The sequence below is a fragment of the Staurois parvus genome, unplaced genomic scaffold, assembly GCF_062004578.1.
Source record: "Staurois parvus isolate SC_StPar_1 unplaced genomic scaffold, SC_StPar_1.0 ptg000064l, whole genome shotgun sequence".
Lineage (NCBI taxonomy): Eukaryota > Metazoa > Chordata > Amphibia > Anura > Ranidae > Staurois > Staurois parvus.
In genome coordinates, this window is record NW_028317860.1 from 7,377,608 (window position 1) to 7,399,282 (window position 21,675).

At 39.2% G+C, this 21,675-nt stretch overlaps 1 protein-coding gene across 3 annotated transcripts in view; it reads right to left on the reverse strand.

Moving 5' to 3' along the window:
* Positions 1-21,675, reverse strand: part of EPSTI1 (epithelial stromal interaction 1) — a 105,406-nt gene that overhangs the window by 15,084 nt on the left and 68,647 nt on the right. For 2 of the 3 annotated variants that reach the window (XM_089668827.1, XM_089668829.1), the window contains exons 8-11: positions 16,283-16,336; positions 13,867-13,920; positions 2,472-2,540; positions 1,180-1,380 (exon numbers count right to left, since the gene is read on the reverse strand). In XM_089668827.1, the coding sequence (XP_089524953.1) occupies positions 1,180-1,380; positions 2,472-2,540; positions 13,867-13,920; positions 16,283-16,336 (378 nt within the window). The remainder of the gene's footprint in view (positions 1-1,179; positions 1,381-2,471; positions 2,541-13,866; positions 13,921-16,282; positions 16,337-21,675) is intronic. The other variant, XM_089668828.1, reaches the window with a different exon arrangement.

Below are 21,675 nucleotides of genomic sequence, written 5' to 3' on the forward strand. Positions count from 1 at the left end.
ACATTTTCCAGCAGTCAGTTTCCATCGTTCAGAAGAGTTTTCTAAATGCCCCGTGTACTTGAGCCCTTAAAGTTAGGTGCTAGGTCCTATTGCACAATGTTTTGCAGGTCCGGTACAAATATATGAATCAGTTAAAAATGACTATAGCTCTTATGCAATGGGTAAACCAAGGATACATTTGAAAAATGTATATTTATATAGTATGCCTTACATCATACCATAGAGCGGCAAAGGTATGGTAACTGAATGTTTTTCACAGAAAACTGCATTACATGGAAATACCATTCTACAATGCTCTTCCTTCATTTGTTGTAATTCTCTTTCTTCTTCTTCCTTTAGGTCTTGTCTGTAATATATCTGACTTGCCTTTAATGAACTTGGGTCAGAACAATGAATTAGTAGGATGGTGGCTGGTAGAAAGTTTTGTGAATAGCCCATATGAGTGCGATTTTCTGTAAATATTTTCAAAATTTAAACAAACAGCATGTTGCATCAAGTCAGTTTGGTCCCAAACTCTTTGACATAATGTTTGCCATTTTCTTGGCTGTGGTATTTAACTACTTACCAACCGCAGATAGCCGAATGACGGCTAAACTGAGGCTGGCTAGTTCTGGGAGGGCGTCATATGACGTCCTTCCAGAACGCGTTCTCCTGCGCACCCCCGGGGGCACGCACCCGGCGATCTCCGTGATCGCTGTGTCCTACGGACACAGCTGATCACGTTATGTGGTAAAAGACCAATCACAGTGGCCTTTTACAGCGTGATCAGCCGTGTCCAATGACACGCTGATCACCGGGAAATGCAATTGTCGGTTCTGTCAGAGCGTGAGGAAAGTACTGCCGAGAACCGGCAGTTGTCAGAGCAGGGATCGGCACCGATCATCAGGGCACTGAAAATTTGCCTGGTAAAGAAGAGGATATAATTGCCCGGTAGGCAAGTGGTTAATACAGTTTCTCTGTAATGATATGTGAAAGTTAAGGGCCAGACCATGTACTGTACATTAGTGTTTTATTGTAGCTACAGTAAAAATATAACCAGTTATAATTGCTATAGTTCCCATGAAACTAGTAAACTATATAAATTTCTTTCATCATACAACAGAGTCATAGATATGGTAAATGAAGAATACGTATAGAGAATGTCTGCACGTTTATAGAAATAGCAATATATAGAGATACCTTTTTGGAATGTCTTTCCTCCATTTGTTGCTGTTGTCTTTCTTCTTCCACCATTTGTTGCCGTTTTCTTTTTTCTTCCACAATTTGTTGCCATTTTATTTCTTCTTCCACCATTTGTTGCCGTTTTCTTTCTTCTTCCAGCATTTGTTGCCGTTTTCTTTCTTCTTCCTCCCTTAGCTGTTTGAAAAATTGCTGACTTGCCTATAATAAATATTACTTGGGTCAGTACACTGAAATAATAAGAGATGTTTTGGAGGAGCATTTTGTTAATCAACTTTTTTACAGCATCAGATTTTCTGTAAAAACCCACATAATCAGAAGCAAACAGCATGGTGTACCAAGTTAGCAAGGTCTACAGTTCTTTCAGTGTATTTATCTTTTTCCCAGTGAATAGTATTAAACATCATAAACTGAAATTTCTGTTTAATATGTGTCTCTGGTGTTCCTTGATCAGGGATTACAAATATGCACTATAAAAGGACTATTATGAGTGAAAGCCAGTTAACCTACCTATATATTTAGATTATGGAAAGGGAGAATAGAGCGTTTTAGAGTAACTATGAAAACCCAAGAGGAAGACACAATCTCTGTACTGATCATTTGTGGGCACGGCTGAACCCCTTCTTGCCTCTTCTCTTTACCCTTATTCTGGGGATTATAAAGAAACTGCAAACACTTGACTGTTGCATGGGTAAACTATACAGTAGAAATACATTATATTTTTATTTTTTATAACATATTGAAATATTATGTAAGTGGTCTAACAAGGTAAAAATAAAAGACACTATTTAAATAAAAATGTAAAAATGTGTTCTTTTGTACTACTCCGTCCTACCTTGTTGTCCCAGGCAGTGTCTGGGAAACTCATCATACTAAACCTTGCACTGGATAAATATATTTTGAATTTACATGTTTAGCTAACACAAATTACTGCATGCTACCATTTTATATAATCAAGTTTTCTTATGTCACTTATGTACTGCACACATTTCCCTAATTTGTAATGCCATTTTGTAAGGTTCACATAGATTTCTGTAAAATGATTAGTTGGTGTGTTGTATAGACATATACTCTATGTAGGTGCCTGTCAAACCTGTCAACACTAAAAGTAATTTAATTCAACGTAATTAGTAAGGTGAAACATTGATTCTTTCAGCGCTCGCTAAAATGTCCTGTCCTTATCCTGCTTCTGTGCACTGACATGTAGTTTTTTAATATACAATAAAAGGCACCTAGTATAATACGTAAGCTATATTATGGATGAAACTGAAAAAAATAAAATGAGTTATTACTGTATATTCTCTTGTTGCTGGATTACGTGGTGCCCAGCCTTGTTCTTCTTTATCACTTGAGCTCCTTGACTGAAAAATAAAGAACATGCACAGGCAAATGGTGTTTACTTCATAATATTCCCACACTATTATTTATCAATGGCAATAATAATAATTGTTATTATTGATAATAATTGTAAATATTAATTTATTATAACAAATTCTTATTATCTAGATCTGTATTCTGGCTTTACTATACTGTATCTTATGGTACTTAAAACTAAGTATTTAGAGGATCTTTCCATAAATGTTAGCTGATTTTATTTTTATTTTTCAATTAAAAACTTTATGATACACAATACAGTGTAAATGTTTTAGGCAGGTGTGAAGAAAGGTTGTAAAGTTAGAATGCTTTCAGAAACACAGTGGATATAAAAAGCCTAAACAGGTTTCTGTGATGTAAAAAAATGAGACAAAGATAAATAATTTCAGAACTTTTTCCACCTTTAATGTGACCTATAAACTGTACAATTCAATTAAAAAACAAACTTAAATCTTTTAGGGGGGAAGTAAACACAAAAAAACTACAATAATGTGGTTGCATAAGTGTGCACACCTTCTTATAACTGGGGATGTAGTGGTGTTCAGAATTAAGCAATCACATTCAAAATCATGTTAAATTGGAGTCAGTACACACCTGCCATCATTTAAAGTGCCTCTGATTAACCCCAAACAAAGTTCAGTTGTTCTAGTAGGTCTTTCCTGACATTTTCTTAGTCTCATCCTACAGCAAAAGCCATGGTCCACAGAGAGCTTTCAAAGCATGAGAGGGATCTCATTGTTAAAAGGTATCAGTCAGGAGAAGGGTACAAAAGAATTTCCAAGGCATTAGATACATCATGGAACTCAGTGAAGACAGTCATAATCAAGTGGAGAAAATACAGCGTAACAGTGACATTACAAAGAACTGGATGTCCCTCCAAAATTGATGAAAAGAAAACTGGCCTGGGAGGCTGCCAAGAGGCCTACAGCAACATTATATGAGCTGCAGGAATATCTGGTAAGTACTGGCTGTGTGGTACATGTGACAATAATCTCCCATATCCTTCATATGTCTGGGCTATGGAGTAGACTTGGAAGATGGAAGCCTTTTCTTACAAAGAAAAACATCCAAGCCCGGCTAAATTTTGCAAAAACACATCTGAAGTCTCCCAAAAGCATGTGGGAAAACGTGTTATGGTCTGAAGGTTGAACTTTTTGGCCATAATTCCAAAAGATATGTTTGGTGCAAAAACAACACTGCACATCACCGGTCCTATGCATGAAGGTACAACTAATTATAGGCATATCCTGCAACAGAAGTTTATTCCTTGATAAGGTACTTTCAACTACTAAGCTACACATAAAGAGATGCAGATCCTACAGGACTGATAAGGTGGTTATAAGGTTATTAGGTTTTGCCAAAGTAAAAGAAGCAAACATAATTTTCTGAACAAAAACTGGGTTGGTATTCATCCCAGAGTTCTAAGAGAACTTTTAGGTATAGTTGTTGGACCTTTAAATAACTTGCCCTCCAGAGGATTTACCCCCCATCCCAGCTTTGTATTTGTCTGCTGTGCAGTGGTGTGGTTAAGTGACAGACCCAAAAACCTATTAGCCCACTCTATAATCTAATTTGGTGTATTCTAAGGTTGATTTTGACAAATTTTAACCACTTGCTGACTTGCTCACAGTAAATGTACTGTGAGCGAGCAGCAGAGGAAGGCATGGTGACATACTGGTACGTCGCCCATGCAAATGCACACTAATGCGCCCCTCTGGGGCGTACAGCGGCGAGATCTATGACAGTGGACACAGAGAATCATGGTGATCATTACCCGGCTGTGCGAGTGGCCAGGGTATCATGTGATCGCTATTACCAGTCATAGAGGTCACATAATGTTATGTAAACAAACAGTCATGAATAACTTTCATTCATGAACAGCTTGCTTACTGTCATGATGCTGTGATTGGCCCACAGCTTTTACATGGTACCTGGCACCCTGTACCATGTGATTAGCAGTAGATAAATCACAGCATGTCAACAGTAAGCAAGCTACTAATAGTTAAACTATTGATTTTAACAGTGATCATCACTGTTATAAGCAAAAACAGTGTACAAAATAAATCTCTGATCACTCCCCCAGAGAAGTACAGTGTCCCTATGGTGACAAATAAAAAAAATATTTAAAATGTTGTTTAATTTTCACCAGTCAGTTTTCCTGATCACAGCCACACCAGTCATATGATGATACTGCACTGGTGACAGTATGTAAAAAAATTGTGAATATTTTTTAATTTAATTCCTTCATTTTCCAAAAAAGTGACAAAAATTATAACTTCAAAAAACTCACCATGCCTCTTACTAAATACCTTGAACTTTCTACTTTCCAAAAAGGGACCATTTGAGGGGTATTTTTTCTTCACGAAATGAGATAGGTAATCAGTGCATCAGAACTGATCAGAACGGAGTTGTCCCCTAGTGCAGCCTGCAACGCAGAGCAACTGTAGTCGTGAATTGCTCCTGCTGCTCTGAGTTGCAATGTGAATTGGTCCTTAAAGCAGCACAGTGCTAAATAGCAAAAAATGCCCATGGTCATTCTGGTGGTCAAGTGGTTAAACAGCGAACGATTTATGTCTCTGCATGGAAGTTGACTCTTAAGGCCTTACATCACAAGAACCAACAAGTCTGCAGTTAAAAATATATGTCAGTAAGGTTTCAGATTTTAGTGCAGTGGTTCTTAACCTTGTTGGAGGTACTGAACCCCACCAGTTTCATATGCGCATTCACCGAACCCTTCTTAATTGGAAAAATAAAATATGATTTTTAAAATTCAAAACATAGGTATATATTTATACATAGGTGCACAAAATGAACAAAACCGTTAAGAACAAAGAACAAAACCATTAAAACATGATTTTCACACAAAAACAAAAACATAATAATGAATATTTACTGCACGAATCATATGAGTCGGGTGTGGGTCTTCACCTCTGCCGAACCCGCGAGACTGACTCACTGAACCCCTGGGGTTCGATCGAACCCAGGTTAAGAACCACTGTTTTATTGACTATGGATGAGTAACTGAAATTGTGTAACTTATCAACTCTCTAATATTTGACATTATTGAAATGGTTTCACGACTTCCAGATGAAGAAGACAGGATAGCCTGTAAAATGCATTGAAGATTTACACCTCTGCCCCATTGCTAGAATCCGCAATTATCTCAAAGAAAAATTGATTGAGAATAGGTCCTGCTGAACTTTAGGGTATTTGAAGGTGCTACCTGTGGAAAGCTTGTTGAAATTATGTAAAGTGATTTCTATACAGGTGAAACTCGAAAAATTAGAATATTGTGCAAAAGTTCATTTATTTCAGTAATGCAACTTAAAAGGTGAAACTAATACATGAGATAGACTCATTACATGCAAAGTAAGATAATTCAAACTGTGATTTGTCATAATTGTGATGATTATGGCTTACAGCTCATGAAAACCCCAAATCCACAATCTCAGAAAATTAGAATATTACATGCAATCAATAAAACAAGGATTGTACATAGAACAATATCGGACCTCTGAAAAGTATAAGCATGCATATGTACTCAGTACTTGGTTTGGGCCCCTTTTGCAGCAATTAATGCCTCAATGCGGCCTGGCATGGAAGCTATCAGCCTGTGGCACTGCTGAGGTGTTATGGAAGACCAGGATGCTTCAATAGCGGCCTTCAGATCTTCTGCATTGTTCGGTCTCATGTCTCTCATCTTTCTCTTGGCAATGCCCCATAGATTCTCTATGGGGTTCAGGTCAGGCGAGTTTGCTGGCCAATCAAGCACAGTAATCCCACGGTCATTGAACCAGGTTTTGGTGCTTTTGGCAGTGTGGGCAGGTGCCACGTCCTGCTGGAAAATGAAGTTAGCATCCCCATAAAGCTCATCTGCTGAAGGAAGCTTGAAGTGTTCCAAAATCTCCTGGTAGACGCCTGCGTTGAAGCACAGTGGACAAACACCAGCAGATGACATGGCTCCCCAAATCAACACAGCCTGTGGAAACGTCACACTGGACTTCAAGCATCTTGCAGTGTGTGCCTCTCCATTCTACCTCCATACTCTGGGTCCTTGGTTTCCAAATGAGATGCGAAAGTTGCTCTCATCAGAAAAGAGGACTTTGGACCACTGAGCAACAGACCAGGTCTGTTTTTCTTTAGCCCAGGTAAGACGCTTCTTGCGTTGTTTGTTGGAGTGTTCAGGAGTGGCTTGAAAAGAGGCACACGACATTTGAAGCCCATGTCCAGGATCCGTCTGTGTGTGGTGGCTCTTGATGCACTGACTCCAGCCTCAGTCCACTCCTTGTGAAAGTCCCCAACACTTTTGAATTGCCTTTTTCTGACAATGCTCTCCAGGCTGCGGTCATCCCTGCTGCTTGTGCACTTTTTTCTTCCACATTTTTCCCTTCCACATAACTTTCTATTAATGTGCTTTGATACATCACTTTGGGAAAATCCAACTTCTTTTGCAATTACCTATTGAGGCTTTCCCTCCTTATGGAGGGTGTCAATGATGGTTTTCTGCACAACTGTCAGGTCAGCAGTCTTGGACACAGCTGATCACATGACAGAGCCAATGTCATTTGCTCTTTACTCTGATCAGTGATCCACTGTGTTCCAGGGACACAGCGCCCCACCGATCGCCACACCGCGCGCACCCGGGGGTAAGCATGCGCAGTTAGAGAAGGAGGAGTCATATGACATCCTCCCAGAACAGGTGAACCATCGCCCGCCCATCATTTCCTTATATGGCGGGCAGGAGGTGGTTAAAATGAGTTCTGGAAATGATTCTACCTTCACTGTGACTAAGCTCCAAATCTAGAAATTTTAGAGAGGTGGAATCCCACACAAGTGTAAAGGGGAGGCCCATGTTTTTGTCATTACAGTGTTGAACAAAGGATTAAATGATTAGACAGGGGGTCTGTCCTGTATGATAATTATATCATCAATATAGCTTCCTAAATAGGATGGAAAGTAAAAGGGTTATTCTTCCAAATACAAGACTCATCCCACCATCCCATCGTAAAGCTGGTGTAGCTGGGCACAAAGAAAGTGCCCTGTATTTGGAGGTAACAGTCACCTTGGAATGTGAAATAGTTGTGCTCAAGAGAGAATTCAGGGCTCTCTAAAGCAAACTTTGACTGGGTATGGTGTAAGTTGGACTCTTTAACTAGAAAATGGCTCAGGGCCACAAGGCCCTGAGCCATTTCCAGAGGCATGGAGGTGTATAGGAATTGTATATTTAAGGACAACCAAAAGTAGGAGTGTGCGCGCATGTAGTTCTCCAAAATATCTGGTAGTTGTGAAGAATCCTAAAGGCTGTATGAAAAATTCCACATACTGGGACAACCCATTTGTTAGACTCTCCATAGAGGCCATGGTAGGCGTACCAGGAGGATTGATGGGGTCCTTGTGGACTTTAAACAAAATGTAGAAATAAGGGGTTTGTAAAGGTTTCTGTAGAGAAACACCCATTCTTTTATGTCAACCTGATTGGTCCTTGCTGTGTCCAACAGGCGTTTGAGTTGCAGCTTGTATTCATCTAAAAGTCCACAAGACAATGTAAGATAGGTATTTCTATAGACAGTAATCTGTTTGCTTCAGCAACATAATCTGACCTATTGAGAGCAAAAATACCACCTCTCTTAATGGCTTGTTTGACGACCAATTTGGCATTATCAATTGTAGAATGTCCAAGGGAAATACACCCTCAGAGACTGTTCCACCAGGTCACAGCTACTCTAATATGTCAAGGCCACTAGATCCTCAGTGTTGAGTTGTTATCCAACAGATTGGTGTAATGTACTTTAGTGGTAACTGGTTTTAGTGTCAATTTATGTATATACTTATTCAAATCCCTACTGTATATAATGGATTAAGAGTAATGAGATTATGCAAAATTAAGACCCTTTTTTCAATAGGGAGATTTCTCAAGGGCAAAATGTATAGGAGGATATTTTTTATGGTGTCTGAGGTGGTACTATGCTGTGTTTAATTCTTTTTCTTCCCTCCTGTAAGAAAGAATGCCTAGAACCAGAAGGAATATAAGGGAATTCTTGAAAATAAGAGAAGGAGAAATGGCCCTTTGCACACTATTGGAGGGAACTGAAGTTCTCAGTGAGGAGGCATTGGACAATCCACAGATCTTTATTGGAACTATTTTTGTGTCTGACAGGGCATCTCCTATTTGGGGCAGGGAAAGCTTCTTGATTTTTGTATTTCCTTCTGTGACCTATATCAAAATACTCATGAGGGACACAGGCATGCTGGTGGATGGTAACATGTGCCTTGCGTGTCTGAGCACAGACCAGGAGAAGACCTCCTCCTCTTTAAAATCATAAAGATCCTTGTCTAGTTTGTTGGGGTTTTTTTGGTCACTGGAGCCTCCCCAGCTTTTTACATTTTTTTGCTGTAATATGGAAGACCAATTTTCACATACACTATATTGCTAAAAGTATTGGGACACTCCTCCAAATCATTGGGTTTAGGTGTTCCAATCACCTCCATGACCACAGGTGTATAAAAGCAAGCCCCTAAGCATGCAGACTGCTTCTACAAATATTTGTGAAAGAATGGGTTGCTCTCAGGAGCTCAGTGAATTCAAATGTGGTATCGTGATAGGTTGCCACCATTGCAATAAGTCCATCCGTGAAATTTCCTTGCTACTAAATACTCCACAGTCGACTGTTAGTTGTATTATAACAAAGTGGAAGCAATTGGAAACAACAGAAACTCAGCCATGAAGTGATATGCCACGTAAAATGACAGAGCGGGGTCAGCACATGCTGAAGCGCACGTTTCACAGAAGTCGCCAACTGTCTGCACACTCAATAGCTTAAGACTTTGTGTGACCTTCAGATTAGCACAACAGTGCATAGTGAGCTTCATAGAATGGGTTTCCATGGCCGAGCAGCTGCATCCAAGCCTTACATCACCGAGTGCAATGCAAATCATTGAATGCAGTGGTGTAAAGCATGTCGCCACTGGACTCTAGAGCAGTGGAGACGTGTTATCTGGAGTGACGAATCACGCTTCTTTGTTTGGCAATCCGATGGACGTGTCTGGGTTTGGCGGTTGCCAGGAGAACAGTACTTGCCTGACTGCATTGTGCCAAGTGTAAAGTTTGGTGGAATGGGGATTATGGTGTGGGGTTGCTTTTCAGGGGTTGGGCTTGGCCCCTTAGTTCCAGTGAAGGGAACTCTTAAGGCGGCAGCATACCAAGACATTTTGGACAATTTCATGGTCCCAACTTTGTGGGAACAGTTTGGGGATGGCCCCTTCCTGTTCCAACATGACTGCACACCAGTGCACAAAGCAAGGTCCATAAAGACATAGATGTGTGAGTTTGGGGTAAAGGAACTTGACTGTCCTGCACAGAGTCCTAACCTCAACCTGATAGAACACCTTTGAGATCAATTAGAGTGGAGACTGCGAGCCAAGCATTCTCGTCCAACATCAATGCCTGACCTCACAAATGCACTTCTGAAAGAATGGTCAAACATTCCCATAAACACTCCTAAACTTTGTGGACGGCCTTCCCAGAAGAGTTGAAGCTGGTATAGCTGCAAAGGGTAGGCCAACTCAATATTGAACTCTACGGACTAAGGCTGGGATGCCATTAAAATTCATGTGTGTGTAAAAGTAGGCATCACAATACTTTTGACACTATACCTTTTTTTTCGCTCCATAAGACGCACCTGACCATAAGACGCACCTAGGTTTTAGAGGTGAAAAACCAGAAAAAAATTATTCTGAACCAATGGACTGCAGACACAGTACAGGAGATGACCAGAGACTGAGGACACAGTACAGGAGATGACCAGAGACTGCGGACACAGTACAGGGGATGACCAGAGACTGCAGTCATAGTACAGGGGATGACCAGAGACTGCGGACATAGTACAGGGGATGACCAGAGACTGCGGATATAGTACAGGAGATGACCAGAGACTGAGGACACAGTACAGGGGATGACCAGATACTGCAGACATAGTACAGGAGATGACCAGAGACTGTGGACAGTACAGGGGATAACCAGAGACTGCGGACAGTACAGGGGATGACCAGAGACTGCGGACATAGTCCAGGGGATGACCAGAGACTGCAGACAGTACAGGGGATGACCAGAGACTGCAGACAGTACAGGGGATGACCAGAGACTGCAGACAGTACAGGAGATGACCAGAGACTGCAGACAGTACCGGAGATGACCAGAGACTGCAGACAGTACAGGGGATGACCAGAGTCTGCGGACACAGTACAGGAGATGACCAGAGACTGCGGACATAGTACAGGGGATGACCAGAGACTGCGGACACAGTACAGGAGATGACCAGAGACTGCAGACAGTACAGGAGATGACCATAGACTGCAGACAGTACAGGAGATGACCGGAGACTGCAGACAGTACAGGGGATGACCAAGAGACTGCGGACCGTACAGGGGATGACCAAGAGACTGCGGACCATTGGGGTGGGAGGGGGAGCGGGCACCTGAATTTGACAGGTACCTGCTCCCACTTCCGCGGAGTTGTCCTCCCTTTAGTGTGGGCACCCGGCTGACAGCCGGGTGCCCACTGCGCATGCACGAGAAGCGCTGCGAACTGTGAATGGCTTGGTGTCTTCTGCGACCTGTCATGTGTCCCAGAAGACGCTGCGTCATTCACAAAGCGCCACCTTTGTCGCGCATGCGCAGTGGGCACTCGGCTGTCACAGCCGAGTGCCCACACTACAGGTGACGGCGCGGGAAGACTGTACAGCGCTGGACCGAGGAACAGGTAAGGTCCTGCTGCAGAGAAGAGCTGAGCAGCCGGCCCAGTATTCTGACATGGTGGCGTCAGCGGAAATACAGGACCAGCCGCTCCATATTCGTTCCATAAGATGCACTGACATTTTCCCCCCTTTTTTGGGGGGAAAAAAGTACGTCTTATGGAGCGGAAAAATACGGGTAGTGCAGACATCACCAGCAGTCATGTCTCAGGAAAGAAACAAGGACGCTTTCATTGCTGACATTTTTTGGATGAAGCAGGCTCCAGGACTGTTATCCTTTTCCTTTGTATACTAGCAGGTAAGTCGCTGTCATCTTAAGCATAAACATTGCAGGTTCTGGAATTTGGCAAGATATGATTAGCTACAGTTCTGCTGTAAAAATTTTTTTCTTACAATTTTCATAGGCATACAAAGCTGTATGTTAACATTTTATTTCACAAAGACTTTTATTAGGTTTTTAATTTAAATGAGCTCTTTTAAAAGAGCTTAATTGGCAACATTAAAGCGTAACTACACTTTTGTTGAGAAAAAACAATCCCCTTTAATTTAACAAACTCTGTTGCAGATTTATATCTATTTCAGTTCTGAAGAAATAGCTGTTTGTTTCATTATGTCAGTGTTCTGAGTTAATCTAAATGGGATTTTCTCATTATTAATCAGCTGATGCATTTACAGAGTTCTAATGAGGAAAGTTGTAGTGTCAGCATCCCTTTAGCAATGATTGACCCTTAGGAAATATCTCACCAAAAATGGTTTTGGCAGAGGATGCCAAAAATTTGACTTGTGTCTTATCACAGACTTCTGGGAAAATCAGTGAGCCAATTACACAATCAAGAAATTACATTTCTGGGAAAGTTTTGTACACCTCCTGTGTACAGAAGGTCTCCAGATTGCCATATTCACTTGGATTGTGCAGAAAATTACAGCGGCTGCAGATTGAAAAGGAAAGGTAACTTTTAATAACATTATATTACAATATGGCTTGTGTAGCAATTGTATATGCTATATTTTTTATTTGGTATATTTTTTCCACAAGTAGAATTACCCTTTAAAAAGATATAATTCCCTTAAATAACATGCTTGGGGGGAGGGGCTTAAACCTGCACGTGACATGTCAAAGCTGTACAGTGTGCTAAAGGAAATTTACAAAATAGCCAGGGATTCCACTCAACATCTATACTTAGACCTCCATTTAAAAAAAAAACAGCACCAGGTCCCCCTAAAATCCATACTAGACCCTTCGGTATTCTTTCAATCTGTGTCCTAGATATCATCAATAAATAGCATATAAAAACACACCCTTCATTAAACCATAAAACATGATGTACATCATATACAAAGGCACATTAAACTATATGAATGCAAGTATAGTTTTATAGATTTTCATGTCTCCTTCCGCATTATAGGCTAATATTATCCTCTACTATGAAAGTGTAGATCTGCTTTCCTTGAAGAAATTGCACTGGTTATTTCAACAATAGTAGTAAAAAAGTAAAAAATAAAAAAAAAAATGTCTCCTGCAAGGTAATGTCATAATGTACTAGTATGCATCACACACTAGCACATTATTAATGACTTACCTTAGAACGAAGCCCTCCAGTGGTGAGCTGTCACCACTGACAGAGCTTCCAAATTCACGCTCATGCACGTTGGAGTCTTGGCCGTGGCACAGAGCTATGGTATGCTGTTCCTTCAGAGTGCATGTGCCGGTGACATCATTGGCTGCAGGGACACTGAATATCTCCTAAACGGTGCACATTTAGGAGATATCCTTGTACCTACAGGTAATCTTTATTATAAGCTTTCTTGTAGTTACAAGTGTCCAGAGGGAGTTTACTCTCACTTCGAATAAGATCTGAGTGACCTCTGTAGCTGGAAAAACAGTGAAGTAATTCATACTCAAATTTTACAGCAGCCAGTACTTTCAGTTTCAGTTATATCAGCTATTTCCACTTGGCAGCCTGCAAGCCTTTTAATCTCAAAAGTAATTGCAGGGAAAGTACATAGGAAGAAGGGGAAGTAGACCGCAGAGACATGACTGGAACGACTTTACTGCTTCCATTAAAAACTTTGACAATGAATAGATCCACAGTGCATGCAGCTACAGAGGCCAGTGATTGCTTGTTTTAAAGTTTAACTAATATACAAACTACAAACAGCTAGGAGGAACAGATTTTTTGGCAAAAGAGACCTTGCATGTTTTTAATTTCTCTTAGAATTTTTTTTTGTATACTACCTTCAATCCAAGCATAGTGCAGTGAAAACTTTGGGTCTATGTCAGGAATGGAGCCTGGTTCTGGGATGATGTAACTCCAGTGCACATATAACTACATTATCAGTGATCACACAATGGCCAGAAGAAGAGGACACCATCCCCAGAAATTTGGTGGCAGCGACAACAAAACAGATCACAGAACTGTCAGTGAAGGAAGTCAAGCTCAGAAGAAAGTCTGCAACATGTGCATGTACTCTGTGCACAAGATTCCCTTTGCTAAATTTACTCATTTAATAGAGCAGCTCCTTTGATATTTGAATATATATTTATATTACTTTCTGGCCATACCTGCCAAGATTGTTTTTTTTTCAGCTTTTGCCACTTCTGATCTTCTTCCCCTTTCTGGGTATTATGAAAACATAAAAGAAGCAACAAAAAAAATTAAGCACTTGACTGTGTCACATACCAATTATTCAGTATTCAAATCTTATATTTTTCTTATTTATTGACTTTAGTGCAAATTTATGACTATGCAGGACACTGACCAAAACAATAATGTTTGCAACCACAGTTGTTAAAGGGAAGCCCTTTTTTATGAACTTTACTTTTCTAAATTTACAAGTTTGTATATTGAAGTTTAATATGATTTTTAAAAGTGTTCCTAGAAAAATTGCTAAGTTTCTTAATAAGCAGTCCAGCTTTACCTGTCTGCTTGCTTGCAGACACCCTGTGACTGACTGACAAGAACAGTTGAGTCCTGACTGGTTTACAAAGTAGAGCAGGTGCATTAGTGATTTAGAAGTCCGTGTAATCTGATTTCCCCTACTCTATTTCACAACAGTTGTGGTTCATGAGAAAGATGTCCTAAATTTGCCAGCTTCCATCTTCAATCAGTAAATATGAAATATTTATATGTATTATTTTATTTTACCCAAGAAAAAGAAAATGTAAAAAATCCAATTTTCTTTTGGTCCTGAACATAATAAAAAAATATGAAATTACTATACTTTTCCTTTAAAGAGACAGTGGGCTTGGATGTTCTATCCACATGTAAATGCAGTTACATTATGATACCAAGAAAACTAATACCAACCTGTGCTTTGGTAAGCAGCATTTGATCTAGCGCATATGCAGTGCTACTATTGGCTGCTATGCTAAATGTGGCATATTATACATAGTGATTTATAATTTGCTCAACAAAGGATCTGACTAAACTGCCTCATATACATATGGCCACTAAACATGTTAAATACAATCATGAAACTATAAACCATCAAATGTAAAAATCGTAACAAATTGTTAGAATACCTCAAAATACTGTATGTTCTCAAATGATTTATATTAGGCTGACCATACATTATACAATACCATCTATCATTGTACAGTCTCTCCTTTAAAGGGCCTGATTTCAAAAGAAGATTGCGCAGCAATTGTATAATCAGATTGTATAATTTATGGCCAGCTTTAGTGTTTCCTTTAAAATATTTATAAGACTAGTTTTGCAACATGCCAACAGATGGCAGCACAAGGCTTCATGCACAGTCACAAGGAGCACTGACCTTCATAAGTCAGTGTGCCAAAAGGCATTGTCCTGTGTACATCGGGGGTTGAGCTTGTTGAAGGTCTTCCTGATCTCTCATCATCTTCCAGTGATGTTCTTCTGCTCTTGAAGCGTTCATGCCATTCAAAACACCTTAAACGACTTATTGTAGCGTAGCTGTAAACCTGCCAAAATGTCAAATGTCTCTGTGGCAGATTTGCCCAGTTTCACGCAGAATTTCACATTTGCTCTTTGTTCTAACTTGCTGTCCATGATGATATAGCAGACGTGGTAATGAACGTGGTCAAAATAGTACTAGTTACACAGCTCTCAATGTACACAGGAAGATGTTTTTTGGCACACTGACTTATGAAGGTCGGTGCTCCCTGTGACTGTTTGTGAAGCCTTGTGCTGCCATCTGTTGGCATGTTACAACACTAGTCTCAAAACGTTTTGATACCATCTCGAATTACCAGTTTAAGACAATCAATTTAAAAAGTAGTGATTGCTGCTTGGTTTTCTAGTCTTGCCATTCTCTACAACTTCTACACAACCCTCCCCCCTCCATTGCCCCTCCAGGGGCTCATGTGCAGTGTGATTCCTTTTTTTTTCCTAAACAAACTTTATTGAGATGTCACAAAGACATTTCATACAGTTCAATTGCAGTGAATTGCCTCCCACCCTGCTGTACTGCATGCAGTGCTTTTTGCGGACCATTCCCACACATCACCACAATGCAGTGAACTGGGCACATAGGAGACAGGTCAATCTCCATGTGCTGGGATTGCGCTGGAATAGCCATCCAATGCACTCCAACCACATCTGGTGTGAATATCCCTCAATTTACCTCAATTTACATGCATTTTTATCTAGTCCTGACCAGAAAAGGTAAAGATAAAATACAACAAAGTAAACAAAAACTATTTTTTCATGCTCAATATTGCCTTGAATGGATGTTTATTATACTACAATAAGTAGCTAAAGAAATTTACTCCATGATACCATTTTATATCACCTTTCTTTTTCACCATCTTTTCTATATGAGTTGTCTACTGCACACATTTTCTCCACTTGTACAGTATATTCCTTCTAACAATTGGAAATCTATCACATATATTTTTATAAAAAGACTACTTGGTTTTTTGTTTAGCTATGGGGAGTTCTTGTCAAACATGTCAACGCCAAAACTACGGTACATTATGTAATTAGTAAGGTCATACACACTGTTTTCATGGATTCTTCAACTGCTAGCTGAAACATCGTTTCTTCATCCTGCTCCTGTGCAGTCACATATGGAATGTAAGAGAACGTATTCAACATACAATAGAAGCATTCAATATATATTTTGTATGTATACAGTATTCAATGAGAAGCTAAAATAAAAGTTATGTCATTACGGTATACTTATTCCAGTTTTGTTCTTTACCAACTGAGCTCCTTATAAAATAAAGAACTCATTGAGATTTTACAATAGCATAGCATATTAAGTGGCTGTCAGTCCCAGTTGTAGCTGCTACAACTAGGTCTGCTTAATTGTCAGTTAAAAATCTTTTTCTTGATGCAAACAAAACAGAAATAATTAATTATTGTTTAGGTAATTATTATTCATATTATTCACATTAATTTGCTACAGATGATAAATTCACATTACCAAGATCCTATACTTTGGTTTGACTAGATATCTTGGTTCATAAAAAAATAATTTCAGAGATCTGAATTTAAATTTTATTTTCATAATTATCTGATTTTGTATCTCATTTCCTGTAAACTACTTTACGACATATATGCTAACATTTGTCACTGAGAAAGAAAAATACATTTCCCATTCTGAAAGTTCAAAACATGAAAGTAAAACTGTGTAGACATGGGAATTTACATTTTTTTTATTTACTTGATATATATACAGTGACCCCTCAAGTGTTTATTTACACTACACTTTTTTGTGGTGAACAAATAGGGGTATCATGTACCTCATACTCATTCACATGGGGGGGGGAATATCGGGGGCCTCCTTCTTAAAGGGAGCTTCCAGATTTCAATAAGCCCCCTGCTCCCAGACCCCCACAACCACCGCCAGGGTTGTGGGGAACAGGCCCCCCCCTGCCCCAAAGCACCCATCTATGCTGAGGGCATGTGGCCTGGTATGGTTCAGGGGAGGGGGCACTCATTTGCCCCCATCCTTTCCTGACCTACCAAGCTGCATGCTCGGATAAGGGTTTGGTATGGATTTTGGAAGGGACCCCATGCCATTTTTTCTTAATTTTCAATTCCCAGTAATTCTTTTTTTTACTTTCCGCTGTCAGCGGGGAACCTGCTGACAGCGGATGACTTGTTACATTACTGCATGTTTTCACTACTAAAATACCGCATGACTAACTAGTATTTTTTAGACAATGCCAACATTTTTTTGAAAACGCTGTGTGGTATCTTACAGCATGGTTGGATGTGGCAAGATAGCGCTTCTTGAATTGTCCCCAATGTTCCCATGTCAACAGTGATGTATCCTCTTAATACAGCAAGGGGTTGATTAACTAAAGACAAATAGACTGTTCACTTTGCAGGGAAAGATGTGCCTTGAAAGGGAATTCACCCCAGAATCACTAGTGAATGACATGAAGTGTTGGTGCTTTCCATCATCCATTCATGTGCAAGCAAAAATGCTGTTTTTTTTATTTCAAGCATTCTTCGCAAAGTGAAAACGCACCACATTCACTTAGCTCTGAGAAAAATCCATTGCACAATTAAACTTCCCTTGAAAGTCCTATTTGCCTTTAGTAAACCAATCCTCAAGTGTATCTAAAATCAAATCTTATTTTTTAATTTTGGTTTGAATAGAGAATGGTTAAAGCCCTGTCATATTTTATTTTTTTGTCTGTGTCCAATTGGAGAAAATGCGACAGTGGTTACCATGACAATTAAAGAGGGTGAATATCCCCAATGGGGACATAGATAGCAATATAAACAGAATGGGGATTCAAACCTATGCTTACTCCATCCCAATTCTTTAAAAAAATGTTTTGGCTTTACAGACAGTTTACCTTGATTAGCTTGCATGAAACCAACACGGATTCCTTAGCTTGGGAAATCTTTACTTTACAAAAATGTATTATAAGCAAAAGGGAACTTTTGATAAAAACAGCTACACAAGATATTTTGTAATTAAATTTTATTAAAATTACCCTTCCAATTTAATCTGCTGATAGGATTTTCTAAAACTGCCAACAATCAGATTTTTCTTATTATCATGGCTACTGGAAACACTCTATATACAGTTTACTTTTTTTTCCTCTTCTCAGAAATGTAATTTCCTATTTGTGTAATTTTGCTTTCCCCAGGAGTCTGCATAGAGATGCAAGTGAAATTACAAGCATCTCGTACACTGCACCCTCCAATTAAATTATGGCAGGGGCCAAAGTGTATAAGTATGTAGGTGTTAGTTACTGCACATAACTAGTGGCCCTAACTTTTCCAGAAGTAAGAAACAATTACATAATAAATTAGGAGATATTTAGAAAATTTGTACATAATAAGAACAGGACAATTTTTTCCTTTTTGTTATAAATATGAAATGTCCATAATTTATAGGACACAACTGCATATCCTGTACCCAGTAAAAAAAATAACCAATTGTTTTTTAAGCAAAGTGAAGAAATAATCCAATTTTTACAAGTTTTATGATTTTTTGCATTTAGTGATCCATAGTAATCAAAATTCTAATGAAGCTTCAAAACGTACACCTTTACTAGAAACAGGACATAACTAGGCCAGGAAGGCACATAATGCAGTAAAAAAGGTCAAAAGGTCCAACCTTCCCCACTTAATAAAATTAGTTTTTTTCTATGACTGAAAAGAGTCCTCAGAACAAACATGTGGGAGCAGTGGGAGGAAAGTAGGAATGTACTTCCTGAAGCTTTTACTGTTAGTAAAAAGCCCAACCAGAGGAGATCATGACTTGACAAATGAGGATTGACTGTCTGATGTGGGAGAAAAGGTGGATTCTCGTGACTCAATGTCTTTAGTTTGATATTGGCATGAAAACTGAAAGATCATAAACAAAGACAAAAAAGTTTTATATTTCAAAAAGACAAATTTAGCTGAAAGGGTGAATGTAAAAAAAAATGGCTAAAAAAACTTGGAGTAAAGAAGCAAGAATCAGTGGGCACTAATAAAGTCTACCATTCTGGAGACACATTAGTAAGAATAAACAGGAGAAAAAAACATTATGGTTCACTACAGATGGATAGTAAAGGAGAAACAAGTCAGAATATAGGAGATACAAGGAAAGAGCTGGTACACAGCTCTATGTACGTAACAGATACAGCTACATTGAAACATGCAACTTATAAATCTAAATCTAGAACTTTTCTGACCAAGAACCCAATGACCACTCTGACTTAGCTCCAGAGATCCTTTCATGGAGATGGGACAAAGTCCCAAAAGGACAACCATTACTGCAGCTTTCCAACATTTGGACTTTATGGCAGAGTGGCTAGACAGAAGCCTCTCCTCAGCGCAAAACACATGAAAGCCCTCTTGGAGTTTGCAAAAAAGCTTTTGCAAACTTTTTCAAACTCTAAGCAAACTCTTTGGAGCTCAGTCAGAGTGACTATTAGGTTCTTTGTCACCTTCCTTACTAAGGCCCTCCTCCCTCGATTGCTCAGTTTGTCTGGGTGACCAGCTCTTGGAAGAGGTCCTGGTTGTGAAAATTAAGGTCACTGTGCTCTTGGGGACCTTCATGCAGCAGAATTTTTTTTGTAACCTTCAGCAGATCTGTGCCTTGCAATAATCATGTCTCTAAGTTCTGCAGGCAGTTCCTTTGATCTCGTTGATTTTTTTCTGATGCAGTATGCATTGTCAACCATGATGCCTTTTATAGAGAGGTGTGTGACTTTCCAAATCATGTCCAATCAAACTAAGCAATGACCAAGAGAAATGGGAGGCACCTGAGCTAAATTTCAAGTGTTATTGCAAAGGGTTGAATACTTATGCCAATGCGAAATTTCAGTTTGTCCTTTTTCATAAATCTGCAAACATTTCTAAAATTCTGTTTTCACATTGTCATTATGAGGCAAAAAATCTATATAACAACTTTAGTATCAGGCTGCAACATAACAAAATTGAAAAAAGTGAAGGTTGTCTTTATAGTTTATGAATGCATTGTATACTAGAGACAACTGAGACCCCCAAAATCTGTTACAAATATCTTTTTTTTTTCCTTTCACTTTTAGACCACACTGTTCTCCCGGGATTTACCCAACAGCATGTGAGTATTCTAGAATACATTGGGGGAGATTTACTAAAACTGGTGCACTCAGAATCGAGTGCAGCTGTATATGGTAGCCAATCATCTCCTAACTTCAGTTTGTTTAATTAAGCTTTGGCAACAAAACCTGGAAGTTGACTGGTTTCTATGCAGAGCTGCACTCTCCAGTATTAGTAAATCAAACTCATTATGTTCATTATAAGTATTTCTGTGCTAAATGAAGATTTTTTTGACACTGTAGGTTTTTATTATAATCTAATATTCATTTATTTATTAACTTCTCATCTGTCTCCTGAGGAAGCTATCATGTAAAATGTGTAGAGATGTGACTTCGCCTGTATGCATCATAGCAATCCATATACTGTATAGTATGGATCTATAAATATAGATTGTTTGATATGGTCATACATACAGTGGCAAGAAAAAGTATGTGAGCCTCTAAGAATTAACTGGTTTTCTGCATTAATTTGCCATAAAATGTGATCTGATCCTCATATAAGTCACAATAGACAAATATAATGTGCTTGTGCCTGCTGATACACCACTCTATGGTTTCTTGGAGTGAGCAACGAGACTAATTCTGAAGGCATTTTTTGTATAATTGTGCTTCTTGATAAATATTCTTTACTATAAATGACAGATATGTTTTGTGAATGCATGAATACATTCCCCTTCGTTCTTTGGAAGAAGCAAAGCTGCAAAACATGTTGTGACATCATTTCCCTTTCACCACTGCAATGATGTACTATTACAAGCACGTAATGTTGAAAAAATTAATATAGTATATACAAGGAAGGTGGTGTTATGAGGAATCAGATGGAGAATGTAACTATGTAAACTATCTCAATGAAACAAGAAATCAAATAATGTGTGTGTGTGTGTATATATATATATACAGTTGCAAGAAAAAGTATGTGAACCCCTTGGGATTACGTGGAGTTTTGCATGAATTGGGCATAAAATGTGCTCTGAACGTCATCTAAGTCACAGCAATAGAAGAACACAGTCTGCTGAAAATAATACTACACAAACATTAGATGTTGCCATGGTTTAATTGCACATAACATGTAAACATTCACAGTGCAGGGAGGAAAAAGTATGTGAGGCCCTAGCTTAATGACTTCTCCCAGAGCTAATTGGAGTCAAAGTTGGCTCACTCCTGGCTCCAATCAGTGTGATGATATTGGATGTGTTGCTGACAGCTGTCCTGCCCTTAAAAAACACACACCTGTTTTGGGTTTACTGGTTTCAAGAAGCACTGTCTGATGTGAACCATGCCTCGCAGAAAAGAGCTCTCAGAAGACCTACGATCAAGAATTGTTAACTTGCATGAAGCTGGAAAGGGTTACAAAAG